The 27261-nt window shown below is 39.5% G+C and overlaps 2 protein-coding genes across 7 annotated transcripts; one reads left to right on the plus strand and one right to left on the minus strand.

Annotated features, from left to right (window-relative positions):
* Positions 1-107: 107 nt before the first annotated feature.
* On the minus strand, positions 108-10078 carry LOC121300007 (kelch-like protein 22). The gene is made up of 8 exons (XM_041228333.1): positions 9806-10078; positions 8325-8598; positions 7512-7677; positions 6216-6527; positions 5619-6025; positions 5128-5320; positions 3518-3751; positions 108-3128 (listed from the first exon to the last, which is right to left on the minus strand). The coding sequence occupies exons 2-8, from the start codon at positions 8549-8551 to the stop codon at positions 2757-2759; spliced, it is 1911 nt and encodes a 636-aa protein (XP_041084267.1). The 5' UTR covers positions 8552-8598; positions 9806-10078; the 3' UTR covers positions 108-2756.
* Positions 10079-10977: 899 nt separating this feature from the next.
* Positions 10978-25844, plus strand: LOC121299976 (mediator of RNA polymerase II transcription subunit 15-like). Of its 6 annotated transcripts, none has more exons than XM_041228270.1 (18): positions 10979-11086; positions 12273-12360; positions 12807-12858; positions 12972-13022; positions 13230-13427; positions 13740-13981; positions 14948-15301; positions 15947-16087; positions 18966-19085; positions 20485-20618; positions 20948-21075; positions 21399-21533; positions 22448-22511; positions 22871-22937; positions 23047-23207; positions 23640-23806; positions 25179-25277; positions 25461-25844. In XM_041228270.1, the coding sequence occupies exons 1-18, from the start codon at positions 11022-11024 to the stop codon at positions 25595-25597; spliced, it is 2403 nt and encodes an 800-aa protein (XP_041084204.1). In that variant the 5' UTR covers positions 10979-11021; the 3' UTR covers positions 25598-25844. The 6 variants fall into 6 exon arrangements, with proteins under 6 accessions (XP_041084208.1, XP_041084204.1, XP_041084205.1 ...); XM_041228271.1 differs by having other exon boundaries at positions 15953-16087; XM_041228272.1 differs by having other exon boundaries at positions 12999-13022.
* Positions 25845-27261: the final 1417 nt, after the last annotated feature.

Below are 27261 nucleotides of genomic sequence, written 5' to 3' on the forward strand. Positions count from 1 at the left end.
TGACTTCTGCGACATCATTTTGTAGATTATTTGATTACATGATTTTGAATGAAAGATCTAAACTATGTTCATATAGTTTTTGTTTTGTTTTTTAAATGATGTCTCAATCTTAAAATTCCAGGTGATACAAAACTTTTGGCCATAGCTGCATATGGTACCATACATTTTCAGATCTGTTACATCCTCCTTTTCACATCTTTTTTTAGTTTTGTGAACTATGAGAAAACTAATGAAAGTGACAGTTACTGGCTGTTGAATATTTAAAAAGTTGTTACATGGGAAAAAGAGATCCATTATGGGGTTTGTATAATGGGCAGTAGTTTACACTCATCTGGGTTACATATTACAATATTTATTAACCCTCTTAAATACGTACAAAATATTTTACCAACCCTACACCTTTAAGGTCCATATGAATGATACAGTACATGTCAGCACAGCAACACAAGGAATGGACAAACAAACCAACAGTTTACTATGAAGAATCTAAAAGGCATACTATAATGTGAAATAATTAATATTTTATGCATAACACACTTGAAACACAAGAGATAACAGCACTCAGTAATATTGGTTATTTTTTTATATATTTTATATCAATTGATGCTGACAGTGCAAGAATCTCATCAAATCAAAAGTATTGTGAACGTGTGGATTAAGCGGCAGGCATGGGATTGGAATTCATTTTTAAAAGTAGGACTGGAGTATTTTGCACTGAGAGCTTCAATTTGTTTCACAATGCAAAGCATTCTTGATAAGGTAACAAAGAGCTAACTAATTCAACTCCACCTTTATTACAAAAAACATTTTCCTCATTAACTACTAAGTTTTTTTTTGTAAAAATAAATGTAATATATACATTATAGTTATTCAGTTCAAGCTTACCCTTAATAAATGCAATTAACTAATGTGAACAGTGATTAATTGGCACATTTGCACTGCAGATTAATACAAGGTAGATTGCGTTCAATGATAAACATACTTGGCAATAATACCATTGCTGCAAGGCCACTCCATGTCATGCAAATGTTGTCTAACAATACCTAAAATACAGTGCTCCAATTTCACTATCTGACTTGCACATTAAAAAAACCCCCAAAAAAACCAAAACAAACAAACAAAAAAACCCAGTGAATTAATGAAGGTCAATTATTATCAAATGGTGAAATATCAATGGAGCACTGTACATATGAAACTGTATCTATATAAAAATGTTTGTCAACATAAGCATTCAAATAGTGTCCCTCTATACACATATTAAAAATAACTTTTTCAACAATAGCCTCTACCAAGGGTATCTAAGCAACACATGAGAGGCATCAGTACCATCAAAAGTAGGACACCGCAATCTACCAACAGAGTCTCAGAACAAAATCATACAAGCGACAAAGTGTAGCCTTTATCAGATAAGCCAATCAGCTGACTCAAGTCAGTAACTGTGGCCCACCTTTACAACATGTGGAATAACTTTGTAAGATGTCCATGCATAGTTTCACGGGTTCCAAGATATACCGCAACAGTTATGCAAACAGTAGGTCAACATTACCTAAACTCCAATACCCTTGAGGACTCGTGCTAAGGAACATCCTCACACAGTTTCATCTCAAGAGGATGAGCATTTCTCAGGATATCCTTACAGGTAGACACGGGGATCGTGCTCGTATACCTTCATTGTAAATAGCGTAAAGAGTCTACACAGCTCTAGGTTATGCACTGGTTGAACAGCAAAAAGGAATGCACTTTTTAATTACAACATAAGGTTGATTAAATTAACCAGATTATATATCAGGCATGTTGTACCAGAAAAAAACAAACAAACAAACAAAAAAAACACTATGAAACAAACATCTCATTTCAAGGGTGTCCTGGAGAAATACTCCATGGAAAGAAAGACAGAGGTACAGTAAAATCACAAATGGCATTGTTGAACAGGTTGTATTCAGTAAACCCCTTTTAAGGCACTGGGGGCACATTCCCATCTGTGTGTTCTGTGTGTGTGTTGAAGAGTTTGAACAGATACCACTCTGGGTATGTGCATTGCAGGATTAATAGTCATCCAAAGTAACAATTCATCATGTTTTTTTGACCAACATAATTTAGCAAAACTAAGCACTGTGACATAACAGCTGTTGTGAAAGCTGTTCTAATACAGAATACGATATTTCTAACTTGAAGGGGTAATAACCAAGGCCTTGCAATCCATTTGCTGCTTCTCATTGGAATAACATTCTGACTAGCCACTCGAGCTAAAGTTTTCAGACTTTTTTTTCCACTTTGAAACGGCGTGAAGCTCACTTATCAAGCCAGTACGCTACACATTCATTTCCTGTGTAGTAACTCCACCTAAGCCTCAAAGTCTATAATTCTGTCGGTGATCATAATACTTACTGCACAGGAAGTGAATTTGTAGTGTGATGTCAACAGGATACATTATCTTTACCTGAATCAAAGTGAAAATAAGATTATTGATTATTTAAGATTATAAGATTATTTTGATTATTGTCCCCAGTAAGGCCAATTTTTGCCTTCATAAAATGGCAAACCGTAAATTTACTTTTCAGTGCACATTCAAATTTCACTAGAGACAGCATCTGACCAGACAGTTTGAAATGGCTGTGATTTTACATGAATGTTTCATTCATGGTTTTGCAATGTTGATATAAACTTAAGAGCTTTTATGCTGTGTTAATATTGGGGGTTGGGGTTGAGTCACCTACTGAATTTTCTATTTAAAAAAAAAAAAAAACCTAGAAAAATTAATCCTCACTGGAAAGATCAGATTCATCCCCGTCGGTGAGGCTCATGACATCATCAATGGTACGGTTATACAAAAACAAGGAACGCCAATCCGAGGTCTGGTTTTCCGTATCCATGACAACGGAGCGGGGGAGCACCAGGACGCAGGCAGCGAGTCCGGAGATGTCATCATCGAAGGAGGTCCCGCTCACCCAGCGCTCTACCTCGGCATCATAAACGTGGACGTAATCTGTGCGACTGCTGCGGTTGTGGGAGCGCCCGCCCAGCACGAAGATGCGGTGATCCAGCACAGCGATGCCAGGCTCTCCGTGCCCAGAAGGCAACGGACTCACTGTTGTCCATTCATCATTAGCAGGGTTGTAGCATGCTACCTAAAAACAGAAATAGAGAACAGCTTTAAAATATTAACTGTTTTTTTTTCCTTATGTGAAGTCAATTTTCCTAAACTGTAGGAAAAAGAAGAAACACAAAATAAAAAACAAACATGCAAGTTTTATGCAAATGCCACCCGGCACCAGCCTGCTCCTAAATGTATAAAAAATTGGGAGCAGGAGCCTGCACTCAAAACATAACACTAAACACTTGATATAAAGTCAAATGTAAAATAATTTGGCTAGTGCTTTTATCAGTACATTCAAACGTAACTCGTTGACATGAATATTATAGAACTGGTTAACAATGGTTTTTAAATGTGCCTATCTAGTTCCACAAGATAAACCATGAAAGTCCTATAATAAAAACAATCTTTGAATGGTTTTACCTTCAACACGTCTTTGCGGTAGCCCAGGTTGTCGTTGCTGCCCCCGATGACGTACGCCCTGCCGTTGAGCCCCGCCATACCGTGCCAGGCTCGCCCAATGGGACTAGCAGCCCTGCTCTCCCATTGGTTCGTCTCTGGGTCGTAGCAGTGTGTCTCGTTCAAGTAGAAGGGTCCTCTCCGGCCACAGGTAATGTATATCTTCCCATCAAGCACTGCCCCAGCATGAGCATACACCTGGTACGAAGAGGACATGTTACTGAAGCGCTGTTAAGGAAACAGCTCGTATATGCAAGAATGTAACAAAAATACAAAATACTTTACAAGACAATACTTTTTTTTTTTTTTTACAATAGTGGTCGGGAATATACATGAATATCAAACTTGAAAAATAGTTTATTATTGCAAACATGATTTAAGTAACCAAACAAATATCCTCAACTATTTTTTATTTTTTTTTGTAAACATTCAGGTTACAGGGTTAACTTACACTTTTCACATTTCTATTTGTTTTGACATTTCACTGTATGACAGATCTTTGAGATTACCATAGACTTTAAACTTCTTTTACTGACCGAGACATTCAATTTAAATCTAACAAGAACAATTGTGTTAACCTATACTTGTAACATCACTCCCTCTAGAGGACTTTTACAGAAACCAGAAATAAACACGGTTAAAATGTAATCAGACAAAACAGGAAATAAGATTACAATTAACAAGCTAATATACTGTAAAGTATATTAGCTTGTTAATCGTAATCTTAAAGTATTTATGGCTTTACAGTTCTTATTTTTATTTTTTCCCCCATTTGGAATCGGCAGTTTTTTTTAACCCATTTTCTCTCCAATTAGAAATGCCCAATTTTAAGTCTGGCACACCACTGCAAACCCCGCGCTGACTCGGGAGAGACAAAGAGGAGCACATATGCGTCCTCCGAAACCGCCAGCTGTCCACTTCTTTTCATGCTGCATGCCTGCTACACAGCTACCTTCAGAGCTACTTCGTCGGAGGACCACGCAGCTACCTTCAGAGCTACAGCGTCAGAGAAGCACGCAGCTACCTTCAGAGCTACAGCGTCGGAGAAGCACGCAGCTACCTTCAGAGCTACAGCGTCGGAGAAGCACGCAGCTACCTTCAGAGCTACAGCGTCGGAGAAGCACGCAGCTACCTTCAGAGCTACAGCGTCGGAGAAGCACGCAGCTACCTTCAGAGCTACAGTGTCGGAGAAGCACGCAGCTACCTTCAGAGCTACAGTGTCGGAGAAGCACGTAGCTACCTTCAGAGCTACAACGTCGGAGGACCACGCAGCTCTGGGCCGCAACAGCCCTGTTTTTTGTTCCAACCTGCTTTTAAATTGCAGTGCTTTTTGTGCACATAACAAAATGATTAACAGACAACATGAATATTTTACATAGTCACTAACAATTATACACACCGCAATTAAAACTGTTTTGCTAGATATTTGGGGCAAACTTAACAAAATTCTGCACATATTTGTGCCTTTTTAAGGCCTAATCTATTACACCTTTGCAGATGGCACATTAGGTTAGAAAGCATTGTTTTTGCGGCAGTACATCACTGGGAATTACAGGTTAAAAACTGTCCCTTACCTCCTGTTTCAGAGGGTCCACAAATTCCCAGGTATTGGTTTGCGGGTCATAGCGCTCCACCACTTTGAGCTCATTGTGATAGTCCCGGCCCCCTATAGTGTACAGGTACCCCCCTAGGGCACACACACAATGGTCAGCGTGCTGCTGCTGCATGGACTGGATCTGGAACCAGCGGTCGTGACGCGGGTCATACCTGCTCACAAAGCAGGCAACACAATGAGAGTCGCTGTCCCCGAGAACTCACGTCGTAACAACTGCAAATTAGGGCCAAGACCAGCATTTTGAAAGTATTTCTTACTAAAAAAAACAACAAAACTGAAATCATTTTACCGTAAGGGAAACACTGAAGACAGGTGAAGGAATTTATAAAGGGGTATTTTACAAAAACTGGTATTGGTTTCAGATTATACACTGCATGCCGAGTGGAAGTTAGATATGGGACGAGGTGGGGTTTAGTTTCATGGTTCAGACGGAAACGTGGCCTAACTTACCTCCAGCACCTGGACTCAGCTCGAAAGCCCCTGGTATTGTTATCGCCCCCAATGAGATAGACAAAGTTGTTGATGACGGCGATTCCCTGGTTGGACATGCGGGGAGCCTGCGCTGCGGTAAGGCTCCTCCACTTGCCTGTGAGGGGGTTCAGGAACTTGGCCTCGTTGCTGAGGGTCTCCGAGCGGGAGGAACACATGCCTCCGAAGCCCACGATGCAGCGGAACTCGGAGCGAAGCTGCGTTTGCGGGCTCTGGAGCATCGGCTGTAGAGCTTCCTTCTCGTGATACTGGAGAGCCGCCGCCAGTCTGTCCTTCATTGGGCAGCCGTTGAGCTTGTCATGGAGCCGCTGCAGCACATGCTTCTCCATCAGGCAGAACCGCACCGTCTCCAGCAACTTCAGGGAGTCCTGGGGAACAGAAGTCAAATCTGGACCTGTCACCTATTCCTACGTTTGAGTTTGCTCAGATGTAAGTTCTACTGAATGTGCAGCATGTGCGTGCATTGTTATATTCCTAACATTGCCAGCACAGTAACATTCTCCCACCTGGTGGCATGGTGTATAGCGCAGGAGTTGAGTGTAATAAAAAGCCCCCTACCTGCAGGGACACCTGATCAGTCTCCACCTGCTCGGGCGTGTAGTGGTAGTGCAGTGCAGCCTCGTAGACCTCGTTCTCACAGCCAACCTCCAGCTGGTTGTTGGTGAGCAGGGAGTAGACCTTATCCAAGGGGAGCTGGCGGTAGGTGGGAGTCCGGGAGAAAGCCAGAAAGTTCTTCAAGATATAGGCGTCAGCTTTGGCGCTTAGCTGACTCAGCCCAAACAGGTCAGCCAGTTTGTAAACCTCCAGAATGTTGTCATCATCCACCCAGGAGATAAGGAATTCGCAGCAGAAACCAATCACATCCTGGATCTACAGCTCGCATAGAGAACAAGACCACAGTCCCGTCATAGACACTTGTACAAACCTGTTTGCAGGAAATCAGATAGAATCCCATTCCATAGCATTTTCAGGCTTTACTGTGAGCTTAATTAGTCACACCTATGTTTAGACATATATTAAATGGTTGTGACTGTGCAATATAAATGTCTCCCGGTTGTATGGTCCCTCTAGGAAACCTGTATTGTTATAATAAATGTCTATAGTAGAAGCAGAGCAACACCATTCTATATTTTATTTGAAAGGCCATTCATTACTTTAGACTAATTTATAACACAATCACAAATTCAAAGGTTTCTTCACAGATGTCCGAACTGGGAAGATTGAGATAATCATGTAAAGCATGTCCCGTACGTGTAAATGTCTTCACAGTAAAGTCTGGTTTAGAGTGTGAACCACTGCAGAAGACTTCGATACTTTTGTAAATAAGCAGGAAATGGCAACAGAGCAAAAAGAGAACAAAATGGGGAAGGAAGTCAAGAGTCAAACTGAGACAATCCGATGCAGGGAGGAAGAAACCTGATGAATGTGTAAAGCACATGTGAAACGCCACTGGATTGCATGAATTGCAGGAAGGCATTTCTTTAGACCACTTTACATATCTGCACACACTACAGGACTCCTAACACAGGAATTCAAAATTAATGGAAAGATCATTTTTTACCAAATGCTACATTACTGGGGAGGCAAAATAATCTGATCGCTGGAGCCAGCATTACACTTCAGCCATCAACACCAGACAGAAGGATATCCATCAGCAGATGGAAAGAAACACAAATGGATGGAGATGCAGATGGATCACATTAGTTTACTGTGAAGCTACATCTTAGTTGGTGCTTATCTTGGCAAGAGCCGTCAGCATGAAGTTTAATATCTACTCTCATGTAATGATAATCAAAATCTGCTGTCCAGGCCTGCTGCTGTCCTTTAAGAGTCTTTGGTACTTATGAGTCTTACCTGAAGCAGGCAGGCAGCAGCCAGGATTTCCTGCAAGTTCTCCAAGTTTAGTTCCAGTTCGGCGGTGTAAATGAAGTCCAGGAGTTTACACATAGCCGTGTACGAGACGCCATGCACCTGAACCTCCTTCTCCTGCATCTCCCGCAGGCCGCCCGCAAACATCCCCCTGCAGAGGAACAGAGCGAGCAACGTGTCAGCAACACATCACGCGTTTCAGCTAGGACGGGTTTGTTCAGCTCACAAGATGGTACTGTTCTGGACAAGTCTTAAATGAACCAGGACACTGAGAAGTTGTTATCCCTTTAAGCACCAGTTTTAAAAACTTAAAAAAAAAAAAAAAAGAAAAGAAAATGAAACTCCTCTGTGTTTCAGAAAAGTTTACTTTTACTTGTGTGGTTTGAAATGTGTAATTTTATAATCAAGTTTTTTTTAGTACTTCTGCATACATTCTCTTCCTGAAATCACAACGTAGGTCAAGGTTGGCGCACAAATGTTTTTCCCCCCCCACATTGTCAATGAAACTGAGCAGAGGAAGACTATTAATGGAAATGTTGCAGCAGGACTTCCTTGCACCAGGCATTTCAGTAATATAACTAGCCTCCCTGCCATGGATAAACAAAACACATTACAGGTTTCAGCCAGCATTACAACAGGCCACCAGCCATCAGTACTCTTAAAAAAATAATAAATAAATCAATCACAATATATCAAAATAACAAATGTCCATGCAATGTTTAATCAAATTCAGATGAGAGGTCCCCATTAAAAAAAAACACAAACATGTGCAAGGAAGTCTAAAAACATCTGAATTACCGGAAGTAGTCACATGATGCTGCGAGAAGAACGCGGTGTGCTTCAATGGTTTTCCCCTCCACCACCAGCTTGACGTCAAAGAGGGTTCCGCTGTTTCGTAGGGCCACAAGTCCGTCCAGCAGGCTCTGAGAGTACACACTGCTGCAGTATGTCTGACTGCTGCACCGGGGGGGCGACTGCGGCCCTGGGGCCTTGCAGACCTGGTTCAGCTCCCGGTCCTCTGCCATCGCCCACCAATTCACATCAACCCAACACCAGGCCGCCGTTCAACCACCTGTCAGGGGAGACAGTACAAGTAGCAAGACAAATTAATCAGCGTCCTAAAGCCCAAAAAGAAAAGAAGGTTGTCAGTGGCATACATCGCCTGCCATGGCTGCAAACACAAAATCAGGGCTGTCACTGTCACGAGTAAGTAAATCACCATGAACTGCACCCACTGTAATATAGACACCTCCATACTTTATAACCCTCCAGTCATACTCCATAGCTGTTAAAGAATGTCCTTACCAAGTCTCATCACAACTGAATAAGCTGTACTTCTGCAGATATATGTGCCCTTATAAAAGTTTACCATGGTACTTTTGCACTTTTACCACGGTTCTACTATGCATTTAATATAGTTTATCATATTTTGCCATGTTCGTTAATATGCTTTACAATACTTACCAATGCTTCCACTTTCCTTTATTACACTTAGCAATGCTCTTACTATAGTAAACACTTAAAAGAGTTAACATAAAAACATACAGCCCACTTCACTATATCTCTCATTAGAAACATGCATCCCAAGCAGAGTTAATAAGATGATCATCATCTAAGATGGAAAGAAGGTCACATCCTCTTTCTAAAACATTTTCTCTTCCAGTTTCATTGTTATTGTTGTTCAGTTAAAGTTTTTTTTCTTTCTAGAAATATGTATTAACCTAGACCTCTCTAACGTGCTGGTACATACGCACCTATTAAATTACGTGTTCCACCTTTGCACTATACATTTCAAATATACTTTATATCCTGTATGAATGATGCAGTGTTTTATACTGTATAAATATATTTTAAGATGACTCTTTTAATTTAACAAAGATTTGTAAAACCAACTATACTGGGAGAATTATCCAGATAACAAGTGAAGTCAACCACTTATCTGTGGTAATAAACGAGGGGTGTGATCCAGGTTGATTTCCTGGTTCTGCAAAACACTCTTACATTGCAGGTCTATATCGCCAATTACTAACTTACAAAACCAGAAGTACTTGAATGCACTTGCAGCGTCTTCAGTTATTTTAGAAATGTAACCAGCAATTAAACAAACTTAACATACATGCATACAGAACAATTACCAACACCGAACAAAAAAAACTTTGAAATGAAGGTCTGTTTTTATAACAATATACGATTGAATTTGCAGTTTGGTCATTTGCTTTTTTTTTCCATAACAGGCGAGATATAAAGAGATATAAAAATTGTAAAACGAGTTCTTCTACCTTGCTCTTTACTGAATCTTTTCAGTAGGTCTTCTGTTTTTGTAAGTGTTTCACTGCCCTGCTTCAACCAAACCACAAAAGACTAGATGAAACCGCAGAACTCGTCACGTGATGCGTGTAAACAATCACCATCAAGGCGAGGTTTACGTCAACGGCGAGGGAATTCGCACGATTTTTAAACGAACAAGCAGAACATTTGTTTAGAAACAGACAACCTTGTTTCACTTTCCTTTTTTTTTTTTTAACCTTCTTGGGTCTGGACCGTCCAGTCGCTTATCTTGCGTTCAACACACAAACCACTTTCACATGTACGTCAGGTCCTGCATCATGACACGTTCTAGGATACGTCTTTTCACGTTGCTTTTATAGCAGTTATTTATAAATCACTAACTAGCCCAGTGTCACCCTGATTACTCTAACAAAACAGCGTTAATAAGATGAATGTATATTATTATTATTATTATTATTATTATTATTATTATTTGTTTATTATTTTATTTATCTGTGGCATTGCTATAGCGTATTTGTATTTCTATAAACTATTGTTCTATAGCAGGGAGCTCTAAGAAAATCAGGTTAACACACATTGAGAATTCTATCTATTGAATGGTTCCTGAGTCGTGAAAGGTCACGTAGCAGAACTATCCCCAAGTTATCGAATTAATAACAACACCATGTACTCTGTCTGTATATGTGGAGTGGGGTTGAATGTCAGCTTGTTGTTAAATTTCACAAATGCAATGCATAATCTTTCTTAAAACGATATTGAACAAAAACAGCGACAGAGGCAACTATTTGCACTGCAGTTTAATGCTCAAATGTGTCATTTTGGCATAATTCAGCAAAATCTTTTGAATATCTTTGAAATTACTAGCATACCAGTTTAAAAAGACATTAGTGCGGTTTTACTGGTGGATACTTACAGTTCTGTTAAATGTATATATAGATACCTTATCTGCTTGGAAAGTAAAAACAAACAAACAGGTGATTTAACATTACACTATCGTTGTTTGATGTGGTATATAACAGCACGGGATGCGTTGAACTGAATGACTCTCCATTTTTCGTTGATGAGGTACAGTTTAGGGTTAGGCTTCCTTACTTTTGTTCTGTTTTCCAAATCTGGGCTCCGGGCAACCAGGTTAACATTGCAATCCCACAATGCTTTGCGTCTTATTTCGCAGTTTACTTTCTCCTAACAAACAGCAACGCAGTGATGGATCCTGGAGCAGAGAGCGACTGGAGGAGTCTCGCTTTCCGACAGAAAGTGGTAGGACAGATGTAAGTTGCCGTGGGTTGTTGTATACTATAGGCAATGTTCGAAACGCTGGTAGCTGGGAGTCTAGACACGGAAGCGACTGAAATACCAGCCGGGAACTGGCGCATTCAAAAGGCCATGATAGCAGCCTCGGTGTTGCTTGTAGCCTCACAGGCGAAAAGCAGGGGTGGTTTAGATGATGACTTGCGGTCCCTCGCTCGCACTGTCCCTCTTTAAGCATAATTTATTGCGATACCGCAGTGCTCTCTTCGTCACTGTAAAGTCGACTGCGATCATGTTTGACATTTTTAATAAATATGAACTGATACAGACACGTGCAGAAGTGCAACGAACTGGTTACAAACTCGTAATGAACGAGAAGCACAAAGCACGGTTGATTTGTGTGTTGAAACCTTGAACTTGAATGAACTTCACTTGTAAAACGTGTACCTGCTGCTTGGAATAAAGCGGTAGATACTAGGAAGAAGTCGTGTTTGTTCTACTGTCGTACACCGGAGATACTACTGTACCAGTTAATCACTAAGACCGGCGATGATGGCGTTTGAAATGTCTGCCATGGTGACAATGCTGTGATTCATAGTGATTATACTAAAATGGATGGAGTTGAATAGCTAAGGTCATCTGTTTAAGTTAATTACTGGTTGTTTGTCGAATCACGTGTATTAAACAGTAATTTCATGTATTACAGTTTTTGGAAGTAGGGAGGTGGTAAAATACCCAGTAAGAGATTACATTCTTTAGCCGGGTTATGTTTTATAGTTGTGTTTTATTGAATTCCTAAGCTATGAGCACTTCTGCCCTTTACATTTTAAATTCCCAATTTAGTAGTTTCATCTTTCTGTACAGGCTGGATTTTACACTGACTTGAGTAAAGTGGTGGATTGCGAACTTTCAATTAGTTTGAGATTTTTGTAAAAGCATATTAGCTTTGGCAGGTTGCAAATCTATTGAAATAGTTGCATAACATTTCGTTTTAAAAATTGACCGCTCCCAAATAAATCATAGCTGAATAATAATACGATTCAAGCAGTTACAGTATAAAACGATTTTAGAGATATACAGAATGTATAACAGATTGGATATTTGAGTCTGTCGTAAGCTACTGTAATATTAAAGGCACGTAAAGGACTGCAATTGCTGTAATTTAAGTTTGATTTAACTTTGTTTTCTGATGTGTTTTTATTTCAGTGAAGAGGCTATGCGTAAAGCAGGCACTGCTCACAATAAGTCTAGCAATGACATGGAAAACCACGTATTCATGAAAGCAAAATCAAGGGTGAGTACTCTGCAGGGATGGAAATAAGAAACACTGCATGGCAGTTTCACCAACTTCAAGTTGTAATACCAGCTTGATTAGCCAAAGTGTACAGGTAACACAGGAGTGTCTGAGTTAAACTTATGTGTTTCCCTATGTTTTTTTTTTCATTCCTCTAATGCATTAGTTGCCACATTTGCTGTATCCTTTCTATTGCTTCTTTACCAATGAAAATGATAGCCGAATATTTTATTGCACAGAAATTGCATCAGTCGTGGTGTGAGTCAGAAGACCATGTGACATAAACTGGAGGTTGTTGAAAGTCTTTGGATTATTGTATAACTGTCAATCTACTAGATCATAAATACAGTTCTTTTTTCATATACAATATTCATATTTTCATATACAAAAAACAAACATTGCCAATAATGTTTTCTAATATGCGTTTTTGTTTTACTTTGAAACAGGAGGAATATCTGTCCTTGGTGGCAAGACTAATTATTCACTTCAGAGACATTCGTAAGTACTGTTTAAAATGCAATATGCTGGGCTTAGTTTTTCGCTTTGCAATGGAAACTTTTTTTTTATTTTTATTTTTAAAAGAATGACGTATTGTACCTGTTATATTCCAGTTGAGACACTGCACCTTTCTTTTTCAGATAAGAAGGCCCAAGGCCAAGGTGGTAAGTAAACCTTTTTTATATTGCATTTTTGGAGATCTAACAGTGTGGTAATATAAAGGGCAAGATGAGCTCAAAATACTTAATAATAAATATATTTAAGTTAATAAATATAAGCTTGGATGGTTATTAGTTATGGTGTCCAAGCTGGAATATATTTGGTCTGATCACCCTTGTAAAACAAATTATTTTACCATCTTATTATCCCAGACCCCATGAACGCATTACAGAACCTCACAGGGGGTCCTTCCAGTGGGGCGGCTGGCATGGGAATGGTGCGGCCTCAAGGAGTCGGGATGACTGGGCTCGGACAGATAAGCCAACAGATGCTGTCTGGGCAGGCGCAGCCAGGGGCATCAGGGATGCCACCTCATGGCTTGCAAGGTGTTGCTAACGCTGCACAGCAAAGTAAGTGGCAAGAAACTGCAGACATACTGTAAGAGATACCATACTTTTCAATTAGAAAAAAAACAAAGCCCTCTTGGTGGATAGAGCCCATTAAGCAATTGTAGAGGTACTGACTTGGTTCTCTAGCTTATTCACACACTTCCTTCTAGCTCTTTGAAATTATGCTTTTTGAATTTAATGGAAATGCAGGTAAAAGTGCTGTATAAGATTAGTCAACAAGCACAGTCTTTATTTACAGTAGATATTAGCTGTGTACAGATACAATAATACATACAATACTGTTACATTCAGCCTCGTCCTTTTCCATTGTAGATCAGCTCCAGATGCAGCAGTTAGCTCAACAGCAACAGCATCAGCAGCAGTTTCAGCAGCAGCAGGCAGCCTTGCAACAGCAGCAGCAGCAACAGCAGTTTCAAGCGCAGCAACAGTCTGCCATGCAACAGCAACAGTTTCAAGCGCAGCAGCAGCAAATCCAGCAGCAACACATACTCAAGCTGCAGCAGATGCAGCAGCAACAGCAGCAGCAGCAACAACAACAAAACCAACAACAACAGGTAATGAATGCTTGAGATTTTATTTTGCAAAGTCTCTGCCAAGCTTGTTGTTGGTGCTGCAGTGTACGCTACTATAATGGCTAATTGGGCCAACTCTTCAAGTCTGTGTACCATATGTGGTTCTGTGAGCCATGGGTTGTTCATGCCTGCAAATGCACCAGTTGTGTTCAGTCTTTAGCACTGCCTTCCATGACAGCACAAGCACTCGTCTGTATTCTTTGCTTCGGTCTCCAGCCATTATTTTATTCTGTTTTGTCAAGTTTTTTTTCAATCAAAGTTCTCGATCACATTGGCACTTCAATAATGTGAACACTAGTTTGTCGGGCTAAGTCCGGATGACCCCGGACAAGTTTTACACTCCATCAGATATTAGTTTTTCTAAGAAGTTGCATATATTCTGCTTTAGCCACTAGCTGTGCAGCTTTGCTTTAGCTTGAAGTGTGTTGATTAATAGTTGAAGCCAAATACGTAGTTAGCAGATTGCTTTGCACCATCTCCTAGATTTAGATTTTAAATTTATTCTCTGTTTTAATGTACTGATCTCTTTCACCAGTTGCCAAGGTTACAATAAGCTTGATCTAGACCAACAAATATATTCAGGAAATTAGTCTCACTCCATCTGTTTCTAGCAATCTTATCCCATTTCCACTATAAGGTACAGTATTTAGAGTATTAAGAATTGGTGTGTTAGGGCCGCTGTGATCAGACAGGATTTAAAGATACAAAATATTTCATGCAATATTTTGCTTATGACTACTGTTGGTCCTCTATAAATACAGTTTGGGACCTTTTTCATATAAAACAGTATTCTCAATTTGTGCAACTCATCCTTTTGAAATATTAGTTTCTGCAAAAGGTATAGAACGGTAGTGCTGGAGGGCGGAGGCATCACCTCTTGCTTCAGCTCTTTTATAAAAATAAATAAATATACAAAAAAAACTTCGGCATTCTTCAATTTCTTTTTAGATGCTTCCTCCAAGATTGCAGCAACAGCATCAGCAACTGCAGCAACTTGCACAATTGCAGCAGCTCCAGCAACAGCAGCAGGCGCAGGCGCAAGCAATGCAACAGCAGCAGGTCCAGCAGCCAATGCAACAGCCTCAGCAGCAGCAGCAGCAGCCTCAGTCCATACAGCAGCAGATGCAGCAAATGGCACAGCAGCAACAAGCCCCCCAGCCCCAGCAAGCTCAGCTGCCACCACAGTCCCAGCAGCAAACCATGGTGCCCCAACCTCAGTCCCTAGCAGGGCAGATACAAGGACAGCCAGGCCAAACTGGGGGTCTCACGCAGCAGCAGCAGCAGCAGTTAAAAGCCATGCAGGTAAAACTGGGCAATTTTATCGGATTAAGCCTAGAGAATAAGCAGCAAAAAAAGTTTAGTAAAAGCTGTAGCAGTGTTGGGCTTTAACTAGCTACTGCAGTTGCTAACTCTTGTCATTGTTTGCTTTTTAAAAAATAAATCAATTAGGGTGCATGCCTGCCTGCTGGCCGGCTGTCCGACTGTCCCGTAATTTAACAGAAACTAAAAGTAACTTGAATGAAAATATGTTACTTGTTGCAATACATATGTCACACATATCCCTGCTTGTGACAAAAATGAGACATTTATGTTTACTAGAACCAGCTCAAGAACAGTAAGAAGTGTTTATCGTAATTTCATATCTTTGTTCAAAAAAGCTTTTTGTATGTGGCCCGTTAGTCTTCAAGTTTTTTTTTTTTTTTTTAAAAAATACCTAGAAGCTTTGGTTTCAGTATTGCTTAGGTTATAAGTGATGTGAGTTTGGTGGTCTAAGCTTAGCCCTCTCTGACAAACCAAAGTATAAATAATTCTGAAATCATGGAACAATGTGTGCGGCCGACTCTGCTTGAGGGAAGTGCTGATTGAGGTCCCATTTTTTCATGACCACTACAATACACTATAATATAATTATACATCAAATCAGTAATTCTACACTGTTCTGGACAGTTACAGGCTCGTGCACAAATGGTTCAGCAGCAGCAGCAGCAGCAGCAGCAGCAAGCACAACAGGCAGCTCAGCAACAGGCTCAACACCAAGCCCAGCAAGTTGCACAGGCACAGCTAGCAGCAGGAGGAGCTCCTGGACAGGTAAGGCTGGCTCACAGAGGAAGGTGTGATTGGTGCTGGTCTGCAGTGAATGCATGCTTCTAATTGGCATGGTAGTGGGGTAACTGGTGGCTTTTGTATGTATTGTAATAGTGATAAATGGCAAGATTAAAAAAAAAAAAAACACCTAGACTTAACATTGTGAAGCACAGAAACTTGCTGCTATTATGTTTGTGGTACAAGCACTCTTGCATTGATGCTGGAAGTGATAATCCGGTTTTCTGTGGAAAATACAATTGGGTTGTCAGTGCATTTGAAGTTGAAATATGTTACTTGAATTTACGTTATCGAATGCTGTCTTAAAATTTGAGTGGTCACCGAAATCCACTTTCCTGGACTCTATGATGGTGCTGCTAGTACATTGAGGTGAAAGGAAGACTGCACACAATTGTCAGCAATTACAACCATGTAATTGCCACTAATGTAAGGACCTCTTTTTATGAATGACAGTGTGTTATTCCTTTCTGGCTGTTAAAACTCCTGTTTTATATTATGGTTTACATTCTGATATGTGGTTTAAAATAGCTTGCTGATTTATCGGGTGTAAATTTTCGCCAATGATTTATATATGAATGTCAGATTCTGACCCCACTGTCTGTCAGAGATCAAGAACAGATGCCCGTGACGGGGGCTTGTATAATCTTGTCAGTCCACTGCCCCAATTTCAACTGTTAATAATTTCAATGTTATGGTAATTCCTCAGGCAAAATATTAATGTTGACCTATGATCTAAGGTGGCTGCCATATTGTGCTCCTGTGGCTTTTTGTTTTCCGGATGATATTGGCTTCATGCTCAGTACACTACTGTATGCTATGATTCTCGTGGTCAGATTCGATCGTGGTTATTGTATCTTTCTGCGACAGTAATGTTTCTGCTGCTTTGTCGTTGCTTCGTGTCTCTGTTTCTATTTGTGGTACTGATTTCATATTTGCAGGGTTATATGAGCACTGTGTTATGTGTGTTGAAGACCTTAACGAAAGTGTTAATTTCATATGGTATGTTCCCTAAAACCCTATAGCAATCTTGAATTGCTTTAAGCAAAAATGGGTTTGAAGCAGGCGTGAAAGTTACGTGGCGAAAGTGGAGAGAGGTTGGAAATCACTTGATCACTGGTAATTCATTATTTTACTTTTTTTTTTTTTTTTTATCAAATTATAATATATTGGAAGAGGTTATACTGTCTTTATTTTTTATTTTTTTAGATTAACTGTGATATACAAAAACAAGCTTTCAAAACCTCAAAAGACTCTTCAGGTGTAAGTGGAAATAATAAAAAAAAAAAAAAAAAAAAAAAAACAGGTGCAAATTCATTTGTATTGGTGTTGCAAATGAACTATCTGTTCAAGGTGATCCATGGATTTCATTTTTTTGTGTTGGTGGGGGGGGTGGGGGTGAATTATTCCCTAATTTTTACATTCCAATATAGTGAATACAAAATCTCTATCTATGGCCTGGGCAATAGAAAAATCTAGCGTTAATTGAATTGGCAGCTTTTGGTATCTTATGAGCACACAGCTGTGCACCTCAGGACCTAGTTAGAATTTGCTGTAGCGTGTCTCATTTTGTTTGAGATGAAAGCTTGTCAGATGGGTTTGAACAGTTACTCTGATAGATTGCTGAAGCAATATTTACCAAGTAATGTGCACCGTTGCTGCTGTGAGCCTCACTTGGTTAATCTGTAACCCTCTCTGTAGCTGCAGCTTATTGGGTTTGAATATAAAGAGTTGTCACATTCTGTTCTACCATCTGGGTCTGTTTTTAATTTGGTATCAAGATCCGTTATACCGATTTTAATTGGGTTTTGTAGTCCAGGTTGGAAAGGCACATATAGAAACTGCTGAACAATCAATGCAGTTCCTGCTGCAGACTTTCTGTAACAGTAGTTCTAACGAATTGTGGCTATATGTGGGGCCGGGGCACAAAGCTAACCATGCAGTGCTTTGTGAATGATAACTTCCCATCTGGAGACCATGAAGTGGAGTCGCTCTGCGTTTTGACAAGTCCTTTTACTATGGCTGGATTGAGAGCCATTGTACTTTTCCCACCATGCTTCATGCCATGCACCTATGCTTCATGAGAATGTTGTATGCGTTTTTTTTTTTTTTTTTCTTTTCTTGTGGCTGCTATTGCATGCTTGCCTCTGTGTTAAAGTATATTTTGCTAGACATCACTGCATTTGTATTGCTTTTATAAACTAATAGAGACACAGAGTTTGACTTTCAGTCTTTGTTTCCTTATTAGTTCTTTTCTCTGTTCTGGGTGTTGCTTTTATTTTGTGCTTTTTTTCTTAACAAACTAAAAGCACATGCATACTTTTAGAACCTTGTCCTATCATTTTATAATTTGTGCTGTACATCAGTAAACATTCATTGTGCAAGATCACACCCCCTCACACGTAACACCAAATTTAGACCACAAATATAACCCAGCTGGTGTGATATAAAAACAATTGCTAATTAAAAAAACAACTATTCTCATAAAATGTTTTCAAATCTATTCATACCTCAAAATAGTTAAGCATACTATTAGCTGAGAAATGTTGTAAAATAAGTAGTGAACTGTATAAATTATCAGGAATGTAAAACCAATTAGGATAAGCATTCCATTTATTTAAAAATAGCACCTTTTTAGTTGGTATACCTGCCATCGTAACTGTAACCCACTGGTCGTTTAAATATTTTCCTAGCCCTTTTTAATTTCATTTCAACACCGACCTAAATTTCAAGATCTTCAGACCTCCATATTGCACTCTGTTTGTCATGTAGGATATCTATGCATGCATGTGCTTCCTTCCATTCCTGCAATGCACTGCGTTTCTTGTTTTGCTATTACATGTCTGTTGTCCCTCTGTCCTCCAAGATGATGTCCCCTAATATGCTTCGAGGTGGGATGCAAATACAACCACGGTTACCCCGCGCGGCCGCAGCCTCTGCAGTGTCTCAAAACTCCGCTCCTTTGGGAGGACAGCAAATGCCACAGGTATTTCCATCGTGTATTGCGCACAGCGACAAAAAGATAATTGCAGCGAATCTGCTGGTCATTGGCAAATAGAACACGGATGCCACTGTAAGTAGCTTTCACAATTTTAAATATCATTAGTACCTCGCACTTGATTGGTCCGAAGCGCATGTTTCTTTTATATCACGGGAAAATGTGGTTTGGTGTGTAGTGTCTTTTATTTCTACATTTATTTCTATTAAAGGCATCCCAGCTTGTCAAGCTCTTCTGCGTATGAAGCCCTTGATCCTAGCAGTAGCTATTTGTTTTGGCGAACAGATGTCGTGCATATGAAATGCCTGGGTTAAAACCAAATGAGATTGTATAAAACCATTTACTATTAGCATGGCTGTGTCTTCCACTTTACAGTATGAAGATTGCATAATGCATTTTAAAGGTTTGAAATGACTAAGTACTGCAAATGTCAATAATGTGGAGGGTGAGGCACCTGCTAGTACTGGTTTTGTTAGTTAGTAATGTTTGCATTTTAACAAATAAGATAGTATATCTAAGGTAATGCCTGAAGGTTCATTACAGCTGTTTGTTTAAAAGACAATGGTTTGGGATAGAAAAGAGATGGAAAAACTGTTTCATCAGTTACTGGAACTGGATGTTTTCAGCTGCATGCTAAAGTTGACGCATTTCTGAATCCTGCTTCTTTAGTAAATGCCAAGGGGTTGTGTGTGTGTGTGTGTGTGTGTGTGTTATTTTTTCCTTCTCAGACTCACAGTAGGTCCATTTAGTGGCATTAACATCATAGGTTTGGTATGTGGCTTTGGAATGATGCTTGAGTACAAATGACAAGTGTTTTGTCTGTAATTTCTGGTAATGAAATCATTGCCATTTTGTGTAATTTGTTTTGTGTTGCACTGATTGCTCAAAAAGTAACCAAATTGCCACAGATGTATCGGGGCATACCCAAGACCGGGACTGGTTAACTAGCCTGTTGTGTACAGTTATTTTTTTCTAGATTATTCTAGACCTCTTTTAGAGAGTGGTAAATATGGCCAGTACTGAAGTTCAGTTAAAATATTTAGTTTTTTTTTGCTTTCTAAAATGCTTGCGCCATGTGCTAAATAATTTTCTATTTTTAATATAAACTCCTTCTCCTTTTGTTCCTTAATAAAGAACATTGCACATCCTTATCTAGCAAATGTCTAAAATTGTACATGTACATCTGTAGGGGGATCAGTGCGTTATAAACAGTGTTGATTCTGCACCGTCATAATTTAACACTGACAAAAGTGTTAATTCTGTGGATTCCTTAGTCTATAACAAAAAAAAAAAAAATTACTTAATTTCTTGTTGCTGATTTTCATTGGACCCACTTCCACTTCTTTCCAATCCGCTCTGTATTTATTTGATTGGTTTGTGTTCTCAGGTCAGTCAAAGCAGTATCACCATGATGTCATCCCCCTCTCCGGTACAGCAGGTATCGACGCCCCAGTCGATGCCCCCTCCCTCACAGCCACAGCCTTCACCTCAGCCTCCGACCTCCCAGCCCAACTCCGTCAGGTAAATGACGCCGCAAATTTAGTATTTAAAACAAAGAAATAGTTTCACTTGTGATTGCTAAGCTTAAACCCAAAGAATGCAGTTCTTCCTTTTTGTTTTAAGTCTTTACAGGAATCTGGACAACCCTAGGAGGTGCACAGTTTCGTTCACTTTCTTTCAATACGCTGTCAAATGGATATGTCATTGTTATGAGTTGCCAAATCAAGACAATTACCTTTTAAAATTAAAATTGCTAATATCAAATCAAAGGGTTGTTTTTTGTCTTTAATGGAACACCTAGACTCGTATTGGAGCGCTTCTCAGACACTGGTGGGCTGTTTCTGTTTCAGCTCCGGACCGGCTCCATCTCCAGGGGGTTTTCTTCCCAGTCCCTCCCCACAGCCCTCCCAAAGCCCGGCCACCGCACGCACACCACAGAACTTCAGCGTGCCCTCGCCAGGACCACTCAACACTCCTGGTACCTGGTTGCTATAAGCAACCAATATGACTTATTATAAATCAACCAATCACAGTGAAGTGTTTGTCAAAATTTCAGTACATCTTATCCTGTATACTGACGTTATCTCGTGCTTGGAACACTACACTTAATTCCAGTGTTCAAAACTCAAACCAAAACACACATGTGCTACCTTTTTATGAACATGGCACTAGTTTCTCTGAAGAAAATGTTACCCTGCAATTAAATGACCCATAGTGAATGCTGGTAGTGCCTGGTGTATGGGTGTTATGGCTTAAATATTGCATGTGATTTTGTGTCTCTTTGTGTGTGTTATTTTCCAGGTAACCCCGGTTCAGTTATGAGTCCTGCCAGCTCATCACAAACAGAGGAACAGCAGTACCTGGAGAAACTCAAACAGTTATCAAAGTACATTGAACCTCTAAGGAGGATGATTAACAAGATTGATAAAAACGAAGGTAAGTGAAGCTACCGCATTCTGTTTGCATTTACAGATTGAGCTTGTGTGTGTCATTAGTGTTGTATACAGGATTTCTTCAAGTTCAGTATTTACTTGTCGTCTTGTGATCCTCAGATCTGTATTATTGTATTGTAGAATTTCACAACATAGATCATCTCCACTCCTCTTTTTGCAGTGTTTTGATCCCTGTAGATCAGGGGTTTCCAACCCTGGTCTTGGAGAGCTCCTGTCCAGCAGGTTTTATAGATGTCTTTACATCATCAGTGGCTAAAGATCTGGAACACTTGGTAATCTTAACTAATTAAGCCAATAATTGGTTCTGTTAAGTAACTCAGAGATTGGTTGAAATGAAAACCTGCAGCCCCAGTAGCTCTCCAGGACTAGGGTTGAAGACCCCTGCTGTAGATCATAATGCTATTTGGCCACATGTTTCTAGGCACTGGTAGGAATGCAGCTTTAGCATTTAAATGGCATGCATGCGTACACATAGCTATAGCACAACAGCCCGCATGTTGTATTCAAACACTCTTGACAGTTTTTTGAATGAATAAATTCTTTATGTCCCTTTTTAAATAGCTGTATTAGTAGTTGCCACCCCTACTAGTTGCAACAGGAAACTTATTACACAGAAAATATTTCAGTGGGATATAGTTCAGTTAAAAGCACAGATTTTCTACCAAGCCAAAGAGAGGATGTGGAATTCCTTTGACAGCAAAGACCCATTTCACTAGTCATATAATTGTTTAACTTTAAAATAGAAACCAACAAGAAGCTTTCAGCATGCTTGTTTTTAAATTATTTTATAGTTTAGAAGATGTCATTGCCTTATTGAATTAGAAAATGGGATCTGGTGTATTCTTTCTTTCATTCATCAGTTTAGTTGTGTGTTTTGTTCTTTGATCTTGTTGACAGACAGGAAGAAAGACCTCAGTAAGATGAAAAGTCTGTTGGATATTCTGACTGACCCTTCAAAGCGGTAAGATCTGGGAGAGGCATGTGATGGTCTTGAAATAAGACTGTGCTTGGCAGCATGAGGCTGTAGAGATTTTAGGCTAGACAAGGCTACAAGATTAGCTTTAATAAAACCTGTTACATATGGGCAGTCATGAAAAGCACTCATATTATTTTTTTATTATTATACTTGCGCTCATTTCTGTTGTAAAGATCCAACAACTAAATAATTCTGTTGAAATAATGAGCAAATTCCAAATTCTGCAACCAGATGGTGAAAGAAAGTGTCATTGGGATTTTCTTTTAAAGATCTAGCATGTAAAGATTCTAAAATGTAAATTAAAAATGTTCCAGTCATTTTAACATTCATGACTTCTCTTACAGCTGTCCATTGAAAACTCTACAGAAGTGTGAAATTGCTCTTGAAAAGCTGAAGAATGATATGGCAGTGGTGAGTTCGTGGCGCTTTAAAATGGTGTTTATTTATTTATTACTAGGTGTTTGTTGAAATTGTCGACACATTTGGCATTTACTTCCTTTGCAAATGTTTTGTGTTGCAGCCAACACCTCCTCCCCCGCCAGTTCCCAGTACGAAGCAGCAGTACCTGTGCCAGCCCCTGCTGGATGCCGTCCTGACAAATATGCGCTCTCCTGTCTTCAACCATTCCCTCTACCGCACCTTTGCACCTGCCATGACCGCTATTCACGGACCTCCAATCGTGTAAATGTTACTGTTTGATTACTGATAAATTAGGTCTTTTTGTTTATTTTTAGCGATCCTTCAGCCAAATATTTTATTTTTATTACAACCCAATAGTGCCTACTGTTACAATAGTATCTTGTTAACCTATTTTTGTTTGAAGTGCATGTGTTGCATTCTACAGCGTAAAAGAAAAGTGAACCCTTTCATTTGAACAAAGCTGTTGTTGCCACAAGGAGCCTCGTATGTGTCTACCCCCCCTGGCTGCTTTTGATTTGGTTTACAATACAGAACATTTCTAATGGCTATTGATTTGCTTTAGAACCTGGATGCTTTTACAGTACTTGGAGATGAATATAGAGAGCAACATGGGTAAAAAAAATATGCTATCTTAAATGAACGTTTTAAAAGAATTTCAACAGAGTCAAGCTGAATGGACTGTCTGTATCACAGGGGCCCAATAATCTCTGCTCGGAAACGGAAACATGAAGACGACGAAAGGCAGACAATCCCAAATATCCTGCAAGGGGAAGTGGCGCGGTTAAATCCGAAATTCCTCGTCAATCTCGACCCTTCCCACTGCAGTAACAACGGAACTGTTCATCTCATTTGTAAATTAGGTGAGCGTCAGATTGTAACTTTTGATGTTACGTTCCTATTGTAAATTAGGCCGTCATTAAGATCAAAATTTTAATGCGTATACAGTAAAAATATTTTTAGTTTTCTTTCTTTTGTAGGCACCACTTGTATGTTGACTTTGCTTGCAGCTTTTTAAATAAGAGATTGGCACCTGTTGATTAGTTTATTCTTGCCTAGTTATGTTTTGAGGGTTAATAGCTTAATGTTTTTGCCATTAGCAATACAGATACAGTAAGCTAATGTCATAATGACATAGCTTGGTTGGATAAGTGTACACCCCGCTTGTAATAGCAATCCTAAATTAGCTTGTGTAACCAATTGCCTTCAGAATCACACACCAAGTTAAGTGACCTCTACCTGTGTTAGTGTAGTGACTCACGTGATTTCAGGATAAATTCAGCAGTTCCTGTAGGTTCCCTCTGCTGGGTAGTGCATTTCAAAGCAAAGACTCAATTATGAGCACCAAGGTGTTTTCAAGTGAACTCTGGGACAAAGTTTTTGAAAGGCACAGATCAGGGGATGGGCATAAAAATATATCAAAAGGCCTTGGAGCACGGTGAAGACGATTATTAAGACGTGGAAGGTGTATGGCACCACCAAGACCCTGCCTAGATCAGGCTGTCCCTCCAAACTGGATGACCGAGCAAGAAGGAGACTGATCAGGAAGGCTACCAAGAGGCCAATTGCAACTTTGCAAGAGCTACAGACTTTTACGGCCAAGACTGGTCAAAGTGTGCATGTGACAACAATATCCCAAGTACTCCACAAATCTGGCCTGTATGTTAGGGTGGCAAGAAGGAACAAAAAGGTAAATGTCCTTGAGTGGTCCAGTCAGAGCCCCGACCTAAATCCAATCCAAAATTTGTGGCATGACTTGAAGATTGCTGTCCATCAACGCTCCCCAAGGAACTTGACAGAGCTTGAACAGTTTTGTAAAGAAGAGTGGTCAAATATTGCCAAATCTAGGTGTGCAAAGTTGGTAGAGACCTATCCCAACAGACTCACAGCTGTAATTGCTGCCAAAGGTGCTTCCACCAAGTATGAATTCAGGGGGGTGGAGACTTATCCAATTATGATCTTTCAGTTTTGTATTTAATATATACTTTTTAATCAGTAAAATCTTTTTTCCCCCTTAACAGTGTGGAGTATGGTGTCTAGATAAGTGGGGAAAAAAATCCTCATTTAAATGCATGAAAATCTGAGGCACTGACACAACAAAATGTGAAAAAAGTTCAAAGGGGGTGTAGACTTTCTATAGGCACTGTATGTAATTTTGTAAATAAACAAACAAGCTATAGGAATATCACAGAAATTGAGATCTTATGATTTTTATATATATATTTTTTTTTTAAGATGATAAAAATCTTCCCAGCGTACCTCCACTCCAGTTGAGCATCCCAGCAGATTATCCAGAGCAGAGTCCACAATGGTCAGATGATGCACAGCACTATGGTAAAGAACCCTTTCTGACAGCTTCTAACTTGATTTCTTTTTCCAGTATATCACTTACCAAGTAAGAAAATGTTCATACCATTAATTTAATTGAGAACAGTGGCTGATAAAAGAAATTTATAATTTATAATTATAAGTCCCTTATAATTTCACTTTATCATTTGTTTTTTATTTTTCTTGTAGAAGCAAACCCCTTCTTGCAAACAGTTCATCGGAACATGACATCCAAACTTCTTCAGCTTCCTGACAAGCACTCAGTAACTGCACTTCTCAGCACGTGGGCACAGAGTGTAAGGCAGGCCTGCTTGTCAGCAGCGTAGTGCTGTTGTAACAAGTGCTAAGTTGGCTTGTAAAAGTCATGGCAATTGATTGTTTGTACTGAGAACATATACACAGGGCAGTTAAATGACCCCCCTCCCCCATATAGAATATTGTGATGAAGAATTTATAAAGTGTATACTCCTTTCTTTCACTTGCAGTGTGCAAGTTTATAATTTTTTTTTTTTTTTATATGAACCTGTCTTCTGTAACAATCTAGTAGATTATTAAATAAATACTTATTCTGTAGTTTGGAGATTCACATTTTTTTCTCCAGATATGCAAAGGATCAAAAGTACACTGAGCGTTGCATGAAAAGAGAATTAAGAGCTGATAACTCATCAGCACAGGGTGCACAAAGTGGAAGGATTGGCTTGAATCTCATCCAGACAGCAAAGACTGCAAGTGTTTTTTTTTCTTTCTTGGAAACTCCAAGAACACATCTGTGCTGTTTGTTTTGAAATTGATGGAGGTGTTCTGTGTCTGTGAAGCGCACCGAGATAAAGCACCCAAACATATCGTTCTCCAATTATGGAAATGGTAAGTAATAAGTACCAACAAATATATGTCTTGGTGGACTTCACTTGAAAACTGGAAGTAGTAGTCGTGAATCCACATAGACTTTCTCTTTTTTTATACACCATAGCCTTATGGTCGGCACCTCGCAGGGGCTAAACATTGGAACGCACAGATGCCTTTCTTTGGAATATACACCTGCTTGAAACCAGGTTTTTCATGATTTGATTCTTTTAACTGTATAAACTTGTCTATAAACACTTTAATATTTCATTATGTGATACATGTACTTATATAAGCTGATAATCATAAGTGAATTGCATTCAAAAATTTAATTTTTAAATGAAAAAGACAAGATTTACATTTTCAGTGAAATGGACACCCAAAGCAAGGGGATTTCAGTCTGAAGCCCAATTCAGTTAAAAGTCTGAAATGTGTATAACAACGGTGTTAGAACACTGGCCTAAGTATAAAAGTGTCTTTGTTAGATGTTAACTAGCATGTTACCTAATTAACCTTTTGTCACCAATTATTGTTAACGGGAGGGTCCATGATTACTATAAATATAGGTAGCATAGGCACAAGTTTGTCATTCCTGAATGTAAGGGAGCAGAAAATGGCAAAATACGCTCCAGTTAAGCAAAGAAAAAAGACAGTCTGTAATTACTTTAAGAAATGAAGGTTAATCTTTAAGACAAATCGCAAAAACTTTGCAAGTGTCTGTAACTGCTGTGGCCAAGACCATCAAACTATTTGAAGAAACTGGCACTCATGAGGACCGAACAAGGTCAGGCAGGCCAAGGGTGACCTCAGAATCAGTTTGTTCGAATGACAAGTCTCGAAACCGGCCATTAACTGCCCCTGAAGTACAAGCTCAGCTAAATGCTACTAGAAGTACAGATGTTTCAGCATCAACTGTTCAGAGGAGATTGTATGAAGCTGGCCCAACTGGAGGAATTGCTGCAAAGAAATCATTGTTAAGAGTGCAGAATAAGAGGAAGAGACTTGCCTGGGCCAAAAAACACAGAAACTGGATGTTTGAGGAATCCATCAGGATTACAGCTAGTTGGGCAGTCCTTCATTCTTCAGCAAGAAACACACCTCAGTTGTGCAAGAACTATCTGGCGAAGAAGGAAAGTGAAGGACAACT

The sequence above is a fragment of the Polyodon spathula genome, chromosome 25 (assembly GCF_017654505.1).
Source record: "Polyodon spathula isolate WHYD16114869_AA chromosome 25, ASM1765450v1, whole genome shotgun sequence".
Taxonomy (NCBI): domain Eukaryota; kingdom Metazoa; phylum Chordata; class Actinopteri; order Acipenseriformes; family Polyodontidae; genus Polyodon; species Polyodon spathula.